General features: G+C 37.2%; 8 protein-coding genes across 8 annotated transcripts; 3 read left to right on the forward strand and 5 right to left on the reverse strand.

Annotated features, from left to right (window-relative positions):
• Positions 1–503: 503 nt before the first annotated feature.
• Positions 504–1609, forward strand: GCK72_001435 (uncharacterized protein; the record flags this gene model as incomplete). Its single annotated transcript, XM_003105041.2, has 5 exons — positions 504–781; positions 834–1010; positions 1057–1193; positions 1240–1370; positions 1418–1609. The coding sequence occupies 5 exons, from the start codon at positions 504–506 to the stop codon at positions 1607–1609; spliced, it is 915 nt and encodes a 304-aa protein (XP_003105089.2).
• A 1127-nt stretch (positions 1610–2736) lies between these two features.
• GCK72_001436 (uncharacterized protein) lies at positions 2737–3948 on the reverse strand (the record flags this gene model as incomplete). Its single annotated transcript, XM_053722967.1, has 5 exons — positions 2737–2871; positions 2923–3024; positions 3230–3414; positions 3482–3623; positions 3739–3948. 5 exons carry the CDS (start codon positions 3946–3948, stop codon positions 2737–2739), a joined length of 774 nt encoding a protein of 257 aa, XP_053591612.1.
• Positions 3949–4266: 318 nt separating this feature from the next.
• On the forward strand, positions 4267–4938 carry GCK72_001437 (uncharacterized protein; the record flags this gene model as incomplete). Its single annotated transcript, XM_003105120.2, has 3 exons — positions 4267–4273; positions 4373–4823; positions 4875–4938. The coding sequence occupies 3 exons, from the start codon at positions 4267–4269 to the stop codon at positions 4936–4938; spliced, it is 522 nt and encodes a 173-aa protein (XP_003105168.2).
• A 128-nt stretch (positions 4939–5066) lies between these two features.
• On the reverse strand, positions 5067–5667 carry GCK72_001438 (uncharacterized protein; the record flags this gene model as incomplete). The annotated part of the gene is made up of 4 exons (XM_003105039.2): positions 5067–5292; positions 5338–5443; positions 5487–5558; positions 5607–5667. 4 exons carry the CDS (start codon positions 5665–5667, stop codon positions 5067–5069), a joined length of 465 nt encoding a protein of 154 aa, XP_003105087.1.
• Positions 5668–5897: 230 nt separating this feature from the next.
• Positions 5898–7329, reverse strand: GCK72_001439 (uncharacterized protein; the record flags this gene model as incomplete). Its single annotated transcript, XM_003105096.2, has 3 exons — positions 5898–6542; positions 6592–6840; positions 6934–7329. 3 exons carry the CDS (start codon positions 7327–7329, stop codon positions 5898–5900), a joined length of 1290 nt encoding a protein of 429 aa, XP_003105144.2.
• A 748-nt stretch (positions 7330–8077) lies between these two features.
• GCK72_001440 (uncharacterized protein) lies at positions 8078–10853 on the reverse strand (the record flags this gene model as incomplete). Its single annotated transcript, XM_053722968.1, has 6 exons — positions 8078–8314; positions 8783–8836; positions 9076–9192; positions 9363–9784; positions 9840–10769; positions 10829–10853. 6 exons carry the CDS (start codon positions 10851–10853, stop codon positions 8078–8080), a joined length of 1785 nt encoding a protein of 594 aa, XP_053591613.1.
• Positions 10854–11304: 451 nt separating this feature from the next.
• GCK72_001441 (uncharacterized protein) lies at positions 11305–12474 on the reverse strand (the record flags this gene model as incomplete). Its single annotated transcript, XM_003105108.2, has 4 exons — positions 11305–11448; positions 11746–11871; positions 12017–12162; positions 12471–12474. 4 exons carry the CDS (start codon positions 12472–12474, stop codon positions 11305–11307), a joined length of 420 nt encoding a protein of 139 aa, XP_003105156.1.
• A 593-nt stretch (positions 12475–13067) lies between these two features.
• On the forward strand, positions 13068–14598 carry GCK72_001442 (uncharacterized protein; the record flags this gene model as incomplete). The annotated part of the gene is made up of 5 exons (XM_003105028.2): positions 13068–13172; positions 13268–13505; positions 13551–13633; positions 13928–14285; positions 14408–14598. 5 exons carry the CDS (start codon positions 13068–13070, stop codon positions 14596–14598), a joined length of 975 nt encoding a protein of 324 aa, XP_003105076.2.
• Between the last annotated feature and the right edge of the window lie 4032 nt (positions 14599–18630).

Here is an 18630-nt window from a genome sequence, read left to right on the forward strand (position 1 = left end):
TTTTACCGCGGTTCCGTATCTCCCGTATTACGTGTAAAATAGTCATCAGTAAATTCGTATAATTCCAGAGTATAAAGCCTTCAGAATTTCATAATTGCAATTATATAATTGTTGGCTCTCGGTCCCTAACTTCGTCAGTGCGAATCAAATTATTTCATGTGTTTTGTTTTTAGAAAATTTTTCAATTTAAAGTTTATTTAAAATCAGTTCCAGGTCTAGCTAGATTATTAGAGAGCGCGCTCTCTAAGAATCAACTTTTTTGATTTATTGACGGTAGTCTTGGCCTAACATTTTTTCTCTCAATAATTGTTCTTCCATTTTCTCGAAAACTCTCACTTATTATCATTGTTTATTATCAACAAGTATTTCAATCAGACTTTGTACCTTCTTGAACTGACAACGTTGTAGGCTACTGTTTCTACAAAAATAGGAAAATTTCTCGGGAAATATTTTCTTGAAACTCTTTTTTCCTCTCATGAATTACTTGTTTTCTAGAAATCAACATGTTCAAACGAGCTGCATCATCTGGATTTCGATTCGCGTTCAATTCAACAACATCGAAGTTTCAAAGATTCAAACAAGTTCCGAAGTTATTGGCTATCACTGGTGGAGCCTCAATGGGAATCGCATTTTTCGGAAAAGCAGAAGAAAAGAAGCCTGAGAATTTGGAACAAGTAACTGGAAACAGTGAGAAACCGAAGAATTTCGATTTGATTGTTCAAAATGCTGATGAGTTATATGATAATTATCTCATTGATAATTGTTACAATATTCTGAAAAAGTGAGAATCTAACGCAGGTTTTATACATATTGAGATGAAATTCTGATTTCAGATTCGAATCCTCAAAGTGCTCGGAACTTCTGTGGCGTCTTGCACGCGTCGTTTGCGAAAAAGGAAAGCTTGCGAAAGATCCGAATGAACGAAAGGAATTGATTCTTGAAGCATATGAAATCATCAAGAAAGCATTGGAAAATGAACCGAAAGAGGGATGTTTCGGTGCACACAAATGGTAACTAAATCATACTCAACCTTCTTTTCAAATATCTCTTTCCCAGGTATGCCATTCTTCTCGACTACGTCGGCGAAATCGAAGGCAACAAATCTCGCATCGAGAAGTCATTTTTGGTCAGAGAACATCTTGAGAAGGCGTTGTCGTATTTCGAGAACGATCCAACGACGTGGCATATTCTGGGTACAAATAATTAAAATGTGGTTCATCGATGAAAATATGTTTTCAGGTGTTTGGCACTTCTCGTTCGCCAATATGGGTTATGCAACCCGAATGGTGGCAAAAGCAATCTTCGCCACGCCTCCTTCATCTACTTATCAGGACGCTCTTCATTACTTCTTGAAGGCTGAACAAATCTCGGTTAGTTATAAAATTCCTCTGATATTTTAGTAATCTCGTGTTTTTAGCCTGGATTCTACAGTACTAACACCTACTACATTGGGGAGGTTTACGAACAATTGGGGCAGAAACAAGATGCCATCGATGCATTCAAAAAATCGTTCAAAATGCCAGTAGTGACTTCTGACGATGCAGCGATTCATAAGAAAGCATATGAAAAGTTGAAGAAATATGGAGTCAAGGATAGCGAAGTTGTATAAGAAAAGGATCAGAAATGAAGAAGATACTGTAGATGATTATTTATTTTTCTGTATTTTGTCGCACTCATGGATTGTATAGAAAATTTATATCAAAGAACACAGTCTCCCAGACTCCGAGTAAGAACTGCAAGGAAATTTTTGATCTACCCTCGTGAAACGAAAAATTTGAGAAATTAGCAGGTCTAAAACGTTATTACTTTAATTTTTAGCGTAAAGCTCAATGTCAGAAGTAAGAAAATTTCAGTTTTAGAATTATTCTGAGAGCATTATCCGACCATTCAATCCAAAAAATTATGGTTTCAGATATTATTTCGAGTCGAAACGGCAATTTTTCATTTTGATTTCGGAAAAATCTACGGGATTTGTTAATTTCTCAAAATTATCCAACGAATGATTGCTCAAAACGCGCTCCGGAGATTTTTACACATTTCTGTAGGACGGTTTTCCAATTTGCTCATTAGTTTTCGAGAAAATAACAAAAAACTGAAAGAAATTCGGAATTTGATCGATTTCTCAAAAACTAATGAGCAAATTGGAAAACTGTCCTACAGAAATGTGTAAAAATCTCCGGAGCACGATTTGAGCTATCATTCGTTGGATAATTTTGAGAAATGAACAAATCCCGTAGATTTTTCCGAAATCAAAATGAAAAATTGCCGTTTCGACTCGAAATAATATCTGAAACCATAATTTTTTGGATTGAATGGTCGGATAATGCTCTCATAATAATTCTAAAACTGAAATTTTCTTACTGCTGACATTGAGCTTTACGCTAAAAATTAAAGTAATAACGTTTTAGACCTGCTAATTTCTCAAATTTTTCGTTTCACGAGGGTAGATCAAAAATTTCCTTGCAGTTCTTACTCGGAGTCTGGGAGACTGTGAAGAAGAAAATACACACGTTGAGTCCCAGGCTACCTATGCGAACACGCTCTAACGAGAAACTACGTGGAAAATGAAATATTTTCACGTATCCTAAAATTTTCTGTAGGAAAATAGATTCTAATGTTCACCGCCACGTATTGCGGACCATGTCTTTTTCAGAGCGCGTTTGCATAGGTAGCCTGGGACTCAACGTGAATACACTAATTATTTAAAATGTTCGAAAACTAATTTTCAGATTCATATCAGAATTTTTTCTTCTTGTCGGCTCCAAAAATGTCTTGATTCAACCCAGCAAGCGTTTGATAGTTCGGATCATTCGTGCCTGCTTTCACATTCTTCATTACTGGCTGTTTAGGACAATTGTTTTTGTAGTTGTTCTGAGAGTAGTTAAATGCTAGAAAATTGATGTATCAGATGGATTCGTATACCTGATAATCATTCCCTGCCACCTTTCCTCCATTAACTGGCGGTTTCTGTGCAAATTGCCCTTTCTCTTTGAAAATATCATTATTATTGAGTCCAACCAATGTCTGTAATAAGTGAAAGTATCATCATATCCGAACTGAAATTCCAAAAGTTTCACCTGATAATTCGGATCATTTGTTTCCGCTTTTCCACCAACAGCCGGAGCTTTCGGAGCTCCATCCATTGCCTTCTCTTTGAAAATATCGGCATTATTAAGGCCGGCCAGAGTCTGAAAATACAATTAATATCAGAGAACACGGAGTACGGTACCTGATAATTCGGATCATTAGTTCCAGCTTTTCCTCCAACTGCTGGTGGTTTCGGAGGAAGAGGACCTCCTCCGGCACCTCCACCACCAAATACCAAATCATTGTTCAATCCGGCGAGAGTCTGATAATTTGGATCATGAGTACCAACCATCCCTGGATTGGAACCAGGAGGCGGGGCTTTTGGTCCTGGAAACAAAATAATTTGTGCTGGTTTAGCTTTTTTTTCGAGAACTGAAACAGCTTCTGATACTACCTTGATTTCCAGCCATTCCATTTGCTCCAGCTTGATCTCCAAATACCAAATCATTATTCAATCCAGCGAGTGTCTGATAATTTGGGTCATGAGTTGCAGCAAGTGCCGCCATGTTTTTTGGTGGTTTCGGGACTTGTTGAGCCTGAAATTCTCGAAATTAGAGATGCTATGAAGAACTATTAATAGCGAATACATATCGATTTCAGCTCCATAAATATACAGTTTCCTGGATCCACGTCCCAGACACCCCAGCCCACCTCCTTCTGAGCTGCCAGTTTTGCTGCTTGCTTCTTCGCTCTTCGCTTCTTTTTCTTCTCGGCCGCCCGTTTTCTTCTTCTTCGTTCGGCTTCCGAATCCTCATCATCATCGTCATCATCAGATTCCGAACTCTCACTTTTATTCTTCTTACTCTTCTTCTTTGTACCACATTGAATTATCAAGAAAACAATGAAAAACATAGAAGACATGGGGAGTGTAAATGGCTGAAATTTATTTCATACCCGTCATTTCATCTGTTTATCCTGATGTCTCACCTCGAAACTCAATCCAAAAAGTTGCAGTAACTTTGTTACAATTTGCGATAAAGTCATCATCATTTTCAGTTTCTTCCCGTTTTGGAATTGTTTCTAGAATACTTTTCAGAACTTTTTTCTCCGTAACTGACCTTCGTCACGTGAGAAAAAATTGAAGAAACCCTAAAAAAGTACAGAAACGAAACGATCGAAAAATACGGTTTCATTTTCTTTTTGTTTCCGTTTCTCATCATCCAGACTCTCGATTCGAATATGCTGGGTAGGTGCAAATATTACCTTGATTGAGATTTCACATGATGAAGACGTCCAAAACTGAATATTTGGAGTGCTTGACACAAAATGAAAATATGATTTTCAGAGTATTTCGTAACAAGTCTAATTGTTTACAATCTCTTCCTGGTCCTTCCAGCAGCTCTTCTCTTATTCACTGTTCCAACGACATGCTGCAACAAAAAGAAGAAGAAAACGTCGAAGTCGGCGTCAAAAAACAAGAAGAATAAGCATCATAAAGGAAAAAAGAAGCATTCGAAGACTGCTCCAACTACTACTCCGTTGACTACTCCACTCAACAATAATCCTCTTGTTCCAACTCCAATCACTTCTACTCCAATCGCTCCACCCACTCCATTAACACAGACTCCGAAAGCAGCACCGACGCCTACAGTGACAGATTCAACAGAAGCTGTCGATACTAAACCAGCTGTTGTTGTACCTGTTATATCCACAAAATCCAAAGAAAATGTGGAAAAAGAAGAAGAGAAAAAGAGTAAAAAGAGTGAAAAAGAAGAGGAAATTGGAGAACTATTGAGGTGAGTTTCCAGAAAAACTCTGACCAGAATCTTCTTTTTTCCTTTTTCTAGATGTCGTGACTACACCCCTGAGAACTTCGGTGAACTTAAATATCTCTTCGATTTGTTGGATTGATAATTTGTTTGTAAAATATTCATTTGTAAATAATGAACACTGTTTATAGAGTTTTATACACATGAAAAGCAAGGTTGAGATCAAATTTACATTATAAACCCATATAAGTACGAAAAAAAGAATCGATATTAAGAATCATGACTAGAAGACGTTGTTGGCGCTTCTGAAGAGTGTACACGTGTCGCCACGTTGTGAAGTGACTTGCTCCGCCCTTTTACAGTTGACATTGAATCTGATGATGTGGCTTTTCGGGTCGAATCAAAATCCAGCTGTTGTTTGTAGAACATACAATTACGGAGCATTTCGATGCAATTTTCGAATGAAGACGAGGCATTTTGCATATTTGTTGTCGTGCTGAAAACTGAAATGATAGGAGAGATTTTCCTGAATTTCAGTTACCTGAGGCAGTTCTCTAAATCAAATTGAGCACCAGAAAGTGTTGCTGATTGTTGAGTCAACTGGATTCGACGATTCACGATACCAGGGAGACTTCTAACGGTATGTTCTGAGGATAAACTGTTTAAGAAATGGCCTAACTTGATGATTACCTTGTAACCGATACAGTGCCAACGATGGTTCATTGTCCAGTAATCGAATACTTTCACTAATTCGATCAGATACTGAAACTATTCAGAATTGTTTGTGATCTTATGAAGTCGGAAACTTACTTATTCTCGCTCTGCTTTCGATTTCGCGTGTCTTATTTGGTGTTGTTGTAGTTTCCGGCATGTTCTGTTGAAATTGTTGATAAGCTCAAGACTGAGTGCTGAGATATAAAAAAAACATAAGTAAAAACGGATTTATCCGATTTAAAATGTTAATGAGTCTACAACTGATTTTAAATCTTTATCTTAATGCAAATGGAAAGCAATGAGAAAATAGAAAAAAACAAACAAGAAGAAAAACAAAAAAACACTATTCTAGAAATATTTTCAAAACTCTAAATTAAACAAATTATTTTAAACAGCAGATTCTCTTTTCTTATGCCTCTCCTTCGACTCTTCATCAATTTGCGTATTTTCCGCAGCCCGTTTCTCCCATTGCAATCGATTTTTGAAGAAGCTCATTTGCTCTTCTTGCTCATCCAGTTGTTTCAACTCTGCTCGAATCTCATCCTGACGTACGCGAAGTAATACTTTTTGGGCTTGTGATTTTGCGAGGATTTGGCGGCGTTCATTCCAAGCGGAATACAGCTTTACTTGTTCAGAGCAGAGTTTCTCTTCTTCGGCGGCCTGAATCGTTTTCAAATGCTCCAAAACCATATCACTCAACTTCTGCCCTTCCTCTGATTTCTGAGTTTCTCCAATCTTTTCCAAAATCTTTTTGACGTCTTCTGATTGTTCTTCCCCTTCTTTTGCCTTTAATCTTTCTGCGACCAGATGTTTCACACTTGGAAGTGATGTGGAAATCGTGGATTCTGCTTCTGCCAACTTCTCGAAAAGAACAGCTCCGAGAGCGTTGAGACTGGATTTAAGATCTTTATTGAGTGACGAAGTGTCACGTGATAACCACATTAGCGATTTTCCGATGAGATGATTTGGATTGGTGAGATCGAAATGTTCGTCAAAGCTGTCGTTTTTGAGATATGGAAATTTGAAAGTTCTCTGAAAAATCGATGCAATTATTTTTTTAATTCAAGCATAAAGTACTTACAATATCATCATCGTTAACATCTTCCTCTTCTTCTACGCCACCCAGCTCGAGCGTTTGTTGATCAACTGGTAGCTCAGCCCATTTCGCACAAACATATAATCCAAGTACATTGAGTAGTTCATTTTCAAGTTCTTCTTGTTGAATCATCCATGTGACAATACGGGCGGCAGATTGGATGTTCGACGAATTAATGAAATGATCAATGACGATGCAAGCAAGATGTTGATTCAGGAATACTCCGTAGTTGATCTGAAAAACGTTGTTTTATTAACTTCGAGTTTTTAAAGGGGCTGGTTTGCGTCAGTTTGAATAATGAAACTGTCGAATTTTTTCATTACTAACCGGATCGTTGGCTAATGTAAGAATGGTTTCCGGTTGATATTTGAGCAGCAATCTGACGAGTGCATATTCACTTGATTCCAGTTTTTCAGCTGCTTTTACACTGTGTCTCAATTTATAAAGAAGCTCAATCACATCGTCAACTTGATCTTTTTGTTCAGCAACACAGACAGCTGCATCCACATCAACAGCACTCGCATATCCACCACCAATAAATTTCTTCTGTACGGCGGAAATCCATTCGTAATCTCCACCTAATCCCAGTTTTCCAAGTGCCACGTGGCGACCAGTCCACTCTTTTTCAAGCGAAAAACCTGGAGAAAGGACCCTAGATTTGATGGTTTTGTGGAAATTTCGATTTCGTGTAAGGAATGAGCGGATGATTTGTTTGGAGAGCATCTGAAAATTCTCTAATTTGAGAGTGCCTTCTTGATTTTCATCGAGTTACATTCTTCGATAAATACAAGTTAAGATTGGATATCGACCAGAAACATTTCTCTAACAGTTAAATAACCCCATATTTTTTATTATTGCAAAGTATCAAAAAAAGAGTGATTATTAGAGCAAAAACATGAAAAATTCAGTAAAGGCCATTCAGATTGTAGTCGTAAAAAAGCGTATTCAGTTGTGAAATTGACACGTATCATACAAAAATACGTGTAAAAAAGTGAACAATTGCGCATCAGGTGAGAAAAATGAGATTACGAATGAAATTAGACAGTTTCCAGAAATGGACACTGCAAGAAAAATGAAAGAGAGTAAAAATTAAGAGATCAAAAAACGGAATAGAATGATGGGATATTATAGTTTGAAAGAGAGTATTAGGTAGTTTTTGTAGAGAAAAGCATGCAACTTATGGAAAGAAAGAGATCAATAAATAGGAAAGGTCGGGTATAGATGAACATAAAGAAAGTGGATAAACAATAATAAATAAGGCTTGGAAATCGTGGCGGACGGGTCTGATGATCGTGAATTCCGTAATTTGTTTCTAGAGTTCTAAAATTGACACTCAAAGCATTGATGACTAGACAGTGATCTCAAGAAAAGTGATAATTTTAAAGTGCCCCCTCGATTTTCATGCCTGGAAAAAGTACATAACATTTTGAGAGCGCCTGTCTCCCTTTTACGATAGAAAAACATCAATATATTAATATGGGACATGTGACGCTGATAGTGATTGATCCGGATTCTCCCCTGACTCATTTCGGAATAACTTCTTCGTCTGCAAACGCATTAATCCATCAGCACATTTTTTATACGTGAAACGACTGAATCCATAAGGGATTTGAAGACGATGTTGTCGAGTCAGATGACGTCCAAGAGCGAATCCGGATGTGTAGGTACGATCACAAAGATGACAAGTATATGGAGATGGATTGTAATTCTGAAATATACATCACATTTAGAAAAGTGCATCACAGACAATTCGTGCAGAGAAATATAAGAAATTCCGCCCACATTTTAAAGAATGGTCATGCCCATTTCTGCAACTTCGACGCACGGTTAGTTCTTGGACCTTGTGCACCAAGCCTTTTTCGGAATTTCTGGAAACAGTATTGAACAATAATTGAAACTGAAGTTTGTATGAGTTCAAGTTTCCTATTCAAAATGTATGCTCCCTGAAACTACCCGAAACGGACAACAATTTTTAATTGGTGCAATAAAGATGCTGAGGTTTAGGTGAATAAGTAACACAAAAATCGGCAAAGGTATCAAAAAGATCTTTGTACTGGATGAACCTACTTCATAGTAAATAATTGTATTTTGAAAAAAAGGTCTATGCATGAAAGTGAAAACTCCGCCCATACATCTAGGGTCACGCCCATTTTCTCCACTTCTCCGCACCATTCACGCGTGACCCAAATCCGCCTGCTTTCGCTTCCATTTTTCGCTGTTTTCGGAGTTGCTGGAAACAAGTTCAGAATTTTCGCATGCGAAATTGAATTATTTTTATTCAAAAGTGATTATTTTTAATGCCGAAAATAACCAAAAATGGTTGAAACAGCAGGTAGATACAGTTGTAGTGTTTTTCAGTGGATGTATATTTCATGTATGTAAAAGAGTGGTTAGTCGCTTTAAATTTCTAAAGTGGGTGTGGTCTAAAAGTAGGCGAAGCTTGACCAATTTTTAAAAGAAAAATTTTACCTCATCATGTTCCTTCATATGTTTCAAAAGTTGTTTTTTCCATTTGAATTTTTCTGGACATGTTTTACAACTGTACATTACATCGGTATGGTACACAGCATGACGATTCAGTTCACTCTGCAAAATATGGAAAATTAGAATAGAAACGGTGCAGATGTGTGTGTGTGTGTCTTCGAAGCTAATCCGTAGAAAATTCCGAAAGCACACACCGTTGCAGATCAATGAAAAAATAATCAATGAATGATTACATATAATTCAATGCAAATATTCGGTATCTCTCAAATTACCTCAGTGAAGAACATTTTGTTGCAAGTGGTACACTTGAAATCTCTTGATCTTCTCGAATGTTTCGTCATTAGATGTCTGTGAATAGCAGCTCTTGAATCCAGAGCAAGAGCACACAGAGGGCACGTGTGACCGACTAAATGCCGTGTTACATGCATACAAAGAGCACGCTCTGTTCCGAATCGTTTTTGACACAATTTACAGAGATATGGGTCTTCTATATCTGGATCTGTCATCAGAATTGTGCGACGAACGCAATGATCGTATAATTTATCACGGCGAGAGAAGAAACGAGCGCAGAAAGGACAAGCAAGCATTTTTTCCCCACTGTGATGCCGACCGTGGCGACGAAGATTTGATTTGGACTCGGCCAAGTGGTTACAACCAGTCCATTTGCACGGGAAGACAGTTTTTTTCACACCATCTGCAAGAAAAGGTTGTGATTAAGTCACTCCAAATTGTTATTTTTCTCAACTCACTTTGAAACTCTTGTTCCAGCCTATCTATATCACAGACATCATCAATATGATTCCCAACATGATCAAACAGATCCGTTAAACTGTTAAAAGTCATTCCACAGTCATTCCATAGACAACTCAGAACCATTCCGTCATAGCTGAGGTTCGTACAAGGTTCGAAACCACAACTCTCAATTCCAGAATATTCTTCTTTCTCTATTAAAGCTTCTGATCCTTTTTGCTGGCAGTCTGCTTGGAAAACGTGCATTGAAACATGACGACTCAAATCATCGATAGAAGCCAATTGTGCTCCACATCCGCGTACTTTACACGTGATACAGTCCTCAGCAGAGTATCTTCTCTGTTGGATAGAATCCTCTCGTCCCGGGACATGGCTGAACAGATGGTTAATGAATTCATCTTTTCCAGTGGAAACAGCCACACACTGTCCCCAAAGACACACGAAATTGAAAACTTGTGGATCGTCGGAAGATCTTTCACACCATGTCATTGGCATCCAATGATTCTGCACTTCTTCACTCAGGTCTTCTGAATCATCCTCAACAGAGAATCTTTGTTTTTGCACTACATTCCCTCGACCAGATAGTTTGGCCTGAGTCATAGGTCTATGCTGGAAAGTAGAGTCCATGGAATCTTGGCTGTCGGAGTCTTGATTATCAATCACTGTATAATGTAGATGTTGATTTTGATGAGGAACATGGGTCGGTGCTATATTCTGATGTTGGTGTATCTGATGTTGATACGTTTGATGATGCTGATGTACATGGTGGGAATTCACTTGTTGATAATGGTGATTATTATGCCCATTTTCGCTAGGAGTCATCATCTGGATATATTGTGGTTGTGGCGGATGATAAGGATCCGGTTCATGGGAATAGGAATTGTAATAGACAGGCGGAGGTTGGTAATGATCATCATAGTCGAAGCGAACTGAAAGAAATATAATTTATAGTTTTGTGAGAAGGTGTCATGAATCGTGATTATATTACCTGGTTTCAAATCTTCGTATGACATCTTTAAGCAGTTTCTGAAAATGAATAAAGGATAAAAAATACAAAGCAAAGGAGTTTTAGGTATAGAAGCGATTGAATTAACAAACGCAGTAATAAAGATAAATATGTGAAAAATAGTTTACATGATTTTGTTTACTCGCTATAAGTATATAAAGAAATGAATGCGCGGAGTGGGTGGGGGAAAAAGAGACATACTTTGGGAAATTTTTCGAATTTTCAAGAGAAAAAATAACACTGGGGTGTCGAAAGCTTGATGAACGGGGGAAGGAAACAATCGGGATTTTATATAAAAGTAAAAATAAATGGCTACTACGGCGGAGCGATGGGTTGAAAAATATAAGAATAGTTTACTTTACAAATATCAAATTCACCGGAATGCTCTTTTACAGATTTCGTAGTTCTATAAAAAGGTCATAGGCGCCTGAAAGTGATGGAATAAATAAAAAAGAAAATCAGAACATTGCGCCTTCAGCTGGCTGTTGCAATTTCAGATTCTCTTTGGCCATCATCATGTTTTTACGGATGTCTTCGAGCACATTTTTGATCATGTAGGAGTTGCTCCAGTTACGAAGAGTTGCCAGATTTCGTTTCTCGATCTGAAATATATGAATGTTATGTTTTCTATGCGCATATTGAATAGACAGGTGAAAACTCCTTGTGGATACCTAGGCAACGTATACTCAAGAATACTTTTTTTCGCAGTCTCGAATCGTTTGAAAGGGTTGACAAATACATTGACGTATTCGTTGTTGTGATTTATTCTAATCACTTCATGCTCTCATGTGCAATGTTACGAAATAAAAACTTTTTTGATTTTCGCTAAAATGTTTTGAGTCACTCTTGCTCAAAAATAATTATAATTGACAGCTCAAAGAGACTATTATTGAACTTACCACTCCGTTGCTTTGATTTACGCCGACCATGTGAACTTTGGTGGTGAAACGAACAGTTGGTGGCTCTCGTGGATAGTTGGCTCCGCACTGGATTTGAAGATTATAGATACGTGATTCGTATGGAGTCTGAATCAAAAAATTATTATAATTTCACCATATATTATGAACGGTTTTCAACTTTCGAGGAAAATAAGAATATGCGTGATTTTGATAGGCACATTTAAAAAATTTGATTGACCGGAAATTCGAACAATCAAAAAAGTGAACGTACCCGTGGTGGGCCAATGATTGAACCAGTCCATCTGGTGAGTGTCATATCGCTGTCATCCTCCAATCCCCAAGAAATATTTCCATCGCCTTTGCCCTTCTGTCCTTCTTCAAGCTCTTCCAACAGACGGAAGTTGCGTGGAACGTCAACTGAAATGAAAAGAAGTCTTTAGAAATACCGGGAATCCTGAATTGGATTAATTGCGCAATACATCCGCCAGACTTGCAATGCGCTAACCCAGATTCCTGAGGCGAAACAACGCAAATAATCGATTTCGGAAACTAATGGAAGCAGTTTATCAATTCTCTCATGTTAGGAAACATTTCTCATCTAACGAACTATCAAAATTGAGACTTAGTATAATCTACTATAAAACTAAAACATTGAAAATTAATTCAGATTTCAAAAAACTAATGATATTTTCATGAAAAAACGACGAATAACATCATTCACTCACCCATTGTAAAAGTGCCCAAGTGTGGTTGGAACGCTGAAAAAAGTTAGAAAAATTGCTTTAAATACTTCAAAAGAGAAGCGACTAATAAACGAAAAGCTTCAAATCAGTTGTTTTTCATCAGAATCACTCGAAAATCAATAACTTCCGAAGCGAATCTGTCCGCTTCTTGCCGCGCGCCGATTCAATTTGCGGTGATTCAAAGGAGCGCAGTTGCACAATGTCGGTCGTGTAGTCCTCGTGGACAAGTCAGTTCAGAAAGATAAGAAAGGTTCACAGAGTACTAAAATCACAGAACTAACCACGAAAAAGGATGACAAATATATTTGCTGAAGGAGGAAAAAAGAAGAATATAAAAACCCCCTTTTTCTGAATTTGTATCGTCAGTATTCATCACTATCGGTTTTTCTAAATTTTGTATCGTAACTTTTCTCCAAACCAAACATACTCCGTTTTTTCTGTTTAAAATCTTTCTGTTTTTAAAATTTTCAGTTTGTTGAAATGTTTTTAGAGAAAATAACTATGATTATCCAATAATATCAGACGTTTTATTCTAGTTTCTTGGTCTTCCATAATGTTAACGTCTCAAAATATTACAGCATGATCAAATCCTCAACTATCGCCGCATTAGTGCATCGTTTCGGTGGACCAGAACAAATTGAGATCGCACAATGTGGAATTCCTTGTATTAAAAATGCGAACCAGGTGAGTCTTTCAAAGAAATTAGAAACTTTGCCAAGTCTATTCGGGATGTTACTCGAATCTTGAAAAATGCCTAATTTAAATTGTGAAACTTCCAGATCCTAGTCAGAAATCATGCCTCTGGAGTGAATCCAGTTGATACTTATATCAGAGCCGGTCAATACGCAAAACTACCAACTCTTCCATATGTTCCAGGCAAAGATGGAGCAGGAGTAGTGGAATTAGTTGGAGAGAACGTGAAGAATGTAAAGGTTGGAGATAGAGTTTGGTTTGGAATGGAATCGGGAACTGCTTCACAGCATACGGTTGTGAACCGCCCGTTTTTGTTGCCAGAAGGTATGAATACACGTGATAAAGAATAACTATAATAACTTGTTTCAGGAGTCTCATTCTCGGAAGGAGCATCTTTGGGAACTCCTTACATGACTGCGTATAGAGCTCTTTTCCATCTTGCAGGTGCTAAGGTAAGGTGGAAGGTTTTGGGGCGGAAGTTGAAGCATCATCTAGTATTCATTTGATTGCTAAAGTTCAAATAAATTACACGAATCAGAAGCCTCTAAAAAACAACGATTAGAGAGTGAATAGAACGAAAGAATCGATTTTTTGTTTCCATTCATCTGTCACCAATCGTCGAATAACCCTCACCACGAGCCTTGTTCAACACACCATCTGTCCCATCAAACAGGCGGTCCGAATAGAGAAAGCAGATGGCGTTTTCGCCTTCACCCAACTAACAACGAAAACTAATTCTTCTTCAGACCGGTGACGTGATTCTGGTACATGGAGCATCTGGCGGAGTGGGAAGTGCTTTAATGCAGCTGGCTGCGTGGAAGAAAATTGAAGCTGTTGGCACTGCTGGATCTAAAAATGGAATTCAATTTGTCAAGAGACTCGGTGCGAAACATGTCTATAATCATTCGGAAAGTGGATACGTTTCAAAAATGAAAGCAGACTATCCAGGAGGATTCAATTACATATTTGAAATGTCTGCTCATACGAATCTCAATACGGATCTTGGATTGTTGGCTCCACGTGGAAAAGTTGCTGTTATTGGGAATCGTGACGAGACTAAGATAAATGCCAGACAACTTATGGCTACTGAAGGATCAGTTTTCGGTAAGATTTTGAGAAATCAAAAGAGGAAATAGGATAGAGAAGTAGCTAACTTTTCGATTTTATAATCAAAACCTTTGTTTCAATCACTGTAAATATTTATTCAAAAATATTTTCAATTTTAGGAGTTGCATTGGGACTATCAACTGAATCTGAACTCTCTGATTTTGGAACAAACATCGTCGAATTTCTGAAAGAAACTGACTTCCGTCCACTTATCAACAAGGAATATAGTTTGGAACAGATTGAACAAGCTCATAAAGATATTATGGAAAATACTGGAGCCAAGGGAAATCTTGTTATCAGAATTGATTAATTCTCAATTGTTGTATGGAAATATTCAAATAAAGTTTTGGTCTGAAACTCAAACGTCTTCCTTTTTTATTCAAGAAACGGGCATTTGAAGACTATTAAAAAGTTTCAAGAATTGGAATTAAATATGGTGTAAGAAATCATACAGTAGCATGATAAAAATTATAGAAATATTTCATTTGTATTCGAAGTGTCCAGATGAACGAATACAATTGGACAACGATCAGAACAAATAGAAACATTTATTGGCAAACGGAAAATGCGAAGATGGTTAAGAACTACTGTTAATCCTAGAAAAATCACATTGGATAAAAATACATCCTATTTTCATCGAACTTTAAAAACCATATCGACAACTACACAACTTCGAAATCAACTATAAAATCAACTATGGTCTACTGGACTCTACATGAACTTTCTACAGTAACCAATCTTCATTTCATCCACTTGACAAAAACTGCTTTTTCCTCCTCCTCATATCATTTTTCTCACCATTATTCTACCGTCCGTCTGTGTGTTTTAGGTGTAAATAATCGCACTCTCCGCGCGGTCTCCCACCCGGTTTATTGGCTCTTTTTCTCACCTCACTTCTTATTTTCCCTCCCCTCTTTTTCTCTGTTATCACTATAATTTAATTAATATTTGTATTGAATCGTAATACATTTATATAACAAGACGAATAGTAGTTTCTTCAAATTACATCCATTTCAGTCACTCAACTCTCATGAATTATTCAACATTTTTCTGAGAAAAATACGAAGAATTTTTAAACGAATTGTTTAGAGAAAAGAAGCTTTTCTTCTTGTTTTCTTGAGAATTCCAAGCAGAACTTGTACTAATTTTGGTCCAAAATTCAAAGTGTTCCTCGTGGGAAAGTCATGCATCAGCCGATATTGTCACGACCGATACAATGTTGTTTTGGAATTTTCGTTCACCTGTTTGGTTTCTGAACACTGTGAAACTTCGATTCCTTCTTTTTCTTTCTGATTTAGTTCATATTTTTGAATTCGAAAACAGTTTTTATGAGTTTCTGAATTCTGTAGTTTTTGGATTCCAAAATATCGTCTCCATGTAGATTCAACTGTTTTTACAGAACATGCTTTTCCAGACGTCGTAAATTGAAACAGTTGTGAGATCTGAACCTTACAAACCTAATTAGAACACAAGAATCTTGAAATACAGTCCAGACTTTACGTTTACTTCGAAATTTTTAAAATTTCGAGGAGAATAGGATGTTCTATTTTTGATCGGCAACGTTTCTATGCGAGTGCGTGATTATTTTCAGTTTGTTTTGTTTTTATAGGAGCTGTGATTACTGTAAGGCTGAGTCCGCTCTCTGCACTTTTTATCAGAAACTTGGACCTTGTTTTCTTCGACGATCCAATATGAACTTCAAATTTTGAAATTTTTTCATCCGAAAAACAAAACAAAGACAAACTGTTTATGATCCATCTCCTCATCCCAAAACAATCATCTTCTCTTCCTTTTCTCCCTGAAAAAAACGACCAGTTTTGTTTTCTCCTTCTCCCTTTTATCTTCATTCATCTCTCACTTTCCACTTCTTCTAAACCACTTTTGCCAATTAGTTATGTCTTTTTTCATCTGTAACCATTTTTCTTGTCAAAAAAAAGTGAAAAAATGAGGAAAACTTTTAGTTGTTGTAGTGGTAAAGGAAAGGAAAAGAATAAGAAACAATCGAAATTTGTGAGGCGTGAACTACAGAAATTCTGCCCCGTGTTTTTGCATCGTTTCACACCCTTACAAATATATCGTTTTCCTTCTTTTTCCATGTTTTGATCATGTGTCTTTAACTGTACTGTAGCTATTCTTTTCTTGGAAATTCGCTTTATCAAACATAATATGTTATTCCTATTTAAAATATTATTATTTGGATGTCTGATTTCCAAAGCTTTGCTTCCTAAACTTCTGAAACTCTTCACTCTCATAGCTTCTCCTTTTCCCGTTTTCTCTTCCAACCCAATCCATCTCAATTTTTGAATCAAAAGCAATACTATAACTGCATGTGTTAATAAATCTCTTTACATTCAATTACCTCTATAATGTCACCAATTCTCTATTAACATTTCCAAGCTCTTCGATTAAATCCAAAAATGACCGTTCCCATACCACTGTATCTACCTCATTACTTCCTATCGTTCCGCCTTGTTCTTCTCACTAACTACTCGTAGAAATGGATATATGCAATAGAGTGCAAACAACTTCTTCTCCTCTTTCTCCTCACTATCAGTATATAATTTGAAGGGAGAACTATTTGCCAACCTCTCTCTATTTCTCACTTTCCGCGCGGAGTCTCCCCCGAGAGTGAAACAGAGAGCCAGATATCCCATATCATTTCTGTCGTATTTCTTTTGAGTTTTGATCCAATTCAATGAAACATTCCGGAATCAAACGAGTCTTTTGTTTCTTTTCGTTTCGAGGTGATCAGTTTGATCTGAAACCCCAGCACGGTTTTTATCCAGGAGAGCACCTTTTGTGATGCTATGGCTGCACCACATGGATTTCTAGCATCATTGATAAAATCAATCTCCAATCGTTTCAAAGTGCGTTTCTTTTTTCCGACTGGAATTCGTATCCATTGTCTGAAAGTGTTTTCATATCTTATCCTCACGTGCTGCCTTTCCCCACTCGTTGAGAGCAGAAATGTGATGTGTAGGAGGAAGTTTTTATCGTTTTTCTCTGCAGAAAACAGACAGAATCTGTGGAATTCATGATCATGAGATCAAAAATAGCTCATGGAAGATTTCAACATTTTTCCCATTCTTTTGAAATTTTCCTACTGTATTTCGAGTAAGGAGAATGAAACCTTTCACAGGTACTGTAGAAGATCAGTTCTGTTTCTGTGTAGACCACAAGGTAGAGATCCAATTTTTCTTATTCACTCCTCTTTAGGAAGATGCAACCTTGCCCGTTTTGTTGATGAATAACTTCCGTAGGGTCAAGGTGTCCCCCGCAGAGAATTTTCCATCTTTTTTGAATAGACTCTTCTGAGTTTCTTTTGTTTCTTGTCGAGGAATGGAGAAGAAGAAGATCAAAGAAGATTTCTAATGGAAATGGTCCAAAGAGTCTGTATTGTGTCATCAAGGTTACTGTCTGTCTGTCTGTGTGTCTGTCCGGATGTCCCAAAAGGATCCAAAGACTATTATCGAACGCAGTAGTTTTTCGACCAAGTGCATAAAACCCATTTCCATTCCCAAGCCAATAATGTTTGTTCCTTACTCATGCATGACATTAGACATGTCCATCATGGTGACTAACAAGTTATAATTATGATTCGGTTCCTCCTCTCTTATTAAAAGGTTACGATGATGAAGACTGTGTGTTGCAAATTATATGGAGGGAGGGCGTTAGGTCAAACGACGTAAATAACGGAAATAACAGGATTGCGTAATTTATGGAAAACGAGGGAGCTGATTTATGAGAGTGATGATGACAGACACACAGACAGAAGTGATTTGGGAGGGCTTTATTAAATATTTGACGGGTCTCTGACACTTTTTTGCTCTTCGCATACACATTAGCTTACTCCTCTAAAACTAAAACTCATGGGTCGTGAGATATCCGAAGACACAGACATAAAGTCCACCTTAAATCATACACTAACACAACTAGTCCCTTTAACTCAAAATGCTTTTGTTATCGGAGTACCTACTTTCCTAAACAATGGAACGGGTACCGTATTCTTCTGTCCTTTCATCTCATACGTTCCGCTTGAGTACATTTTTATGTAATGGGAAGAAGTAACCTTTCTTCCCCATCTAAATTGGTTCAAGTCATTTCTAATTTCAACTTGAACTAATTTCCAGACCTTCTTTTCTTTCGAGAGATTCAATTAGATAATGACAACTATTTTATTCGTTGTCTGGCTTGTTCCATTCATATGTAACAATTGGAAAAAAAGTGTGATATACAGTATATATTAGTCACTTTTCTGAATAGTTTAGTTTCTTTCAAAGGTGTTCTATATTATTATGTTTTCATGAATTCATACTGTTGTTAGCTGGAACTTATGTACAGT

Source organism: Caenorhabditis remanei, chromosome I (assembly GCF_010183535.1).
Source record: "Caenorhabditis remanei strain PX506 chromosome I, whole genome shotgun sequence".
Classification (NCBI taxonomy): Eukaryota; Metazoa; Nematoda; class Chromadorea; order Rhabditida; family Rhabditidae; genus Caenorhabditis; species Caenorhabditis remanei.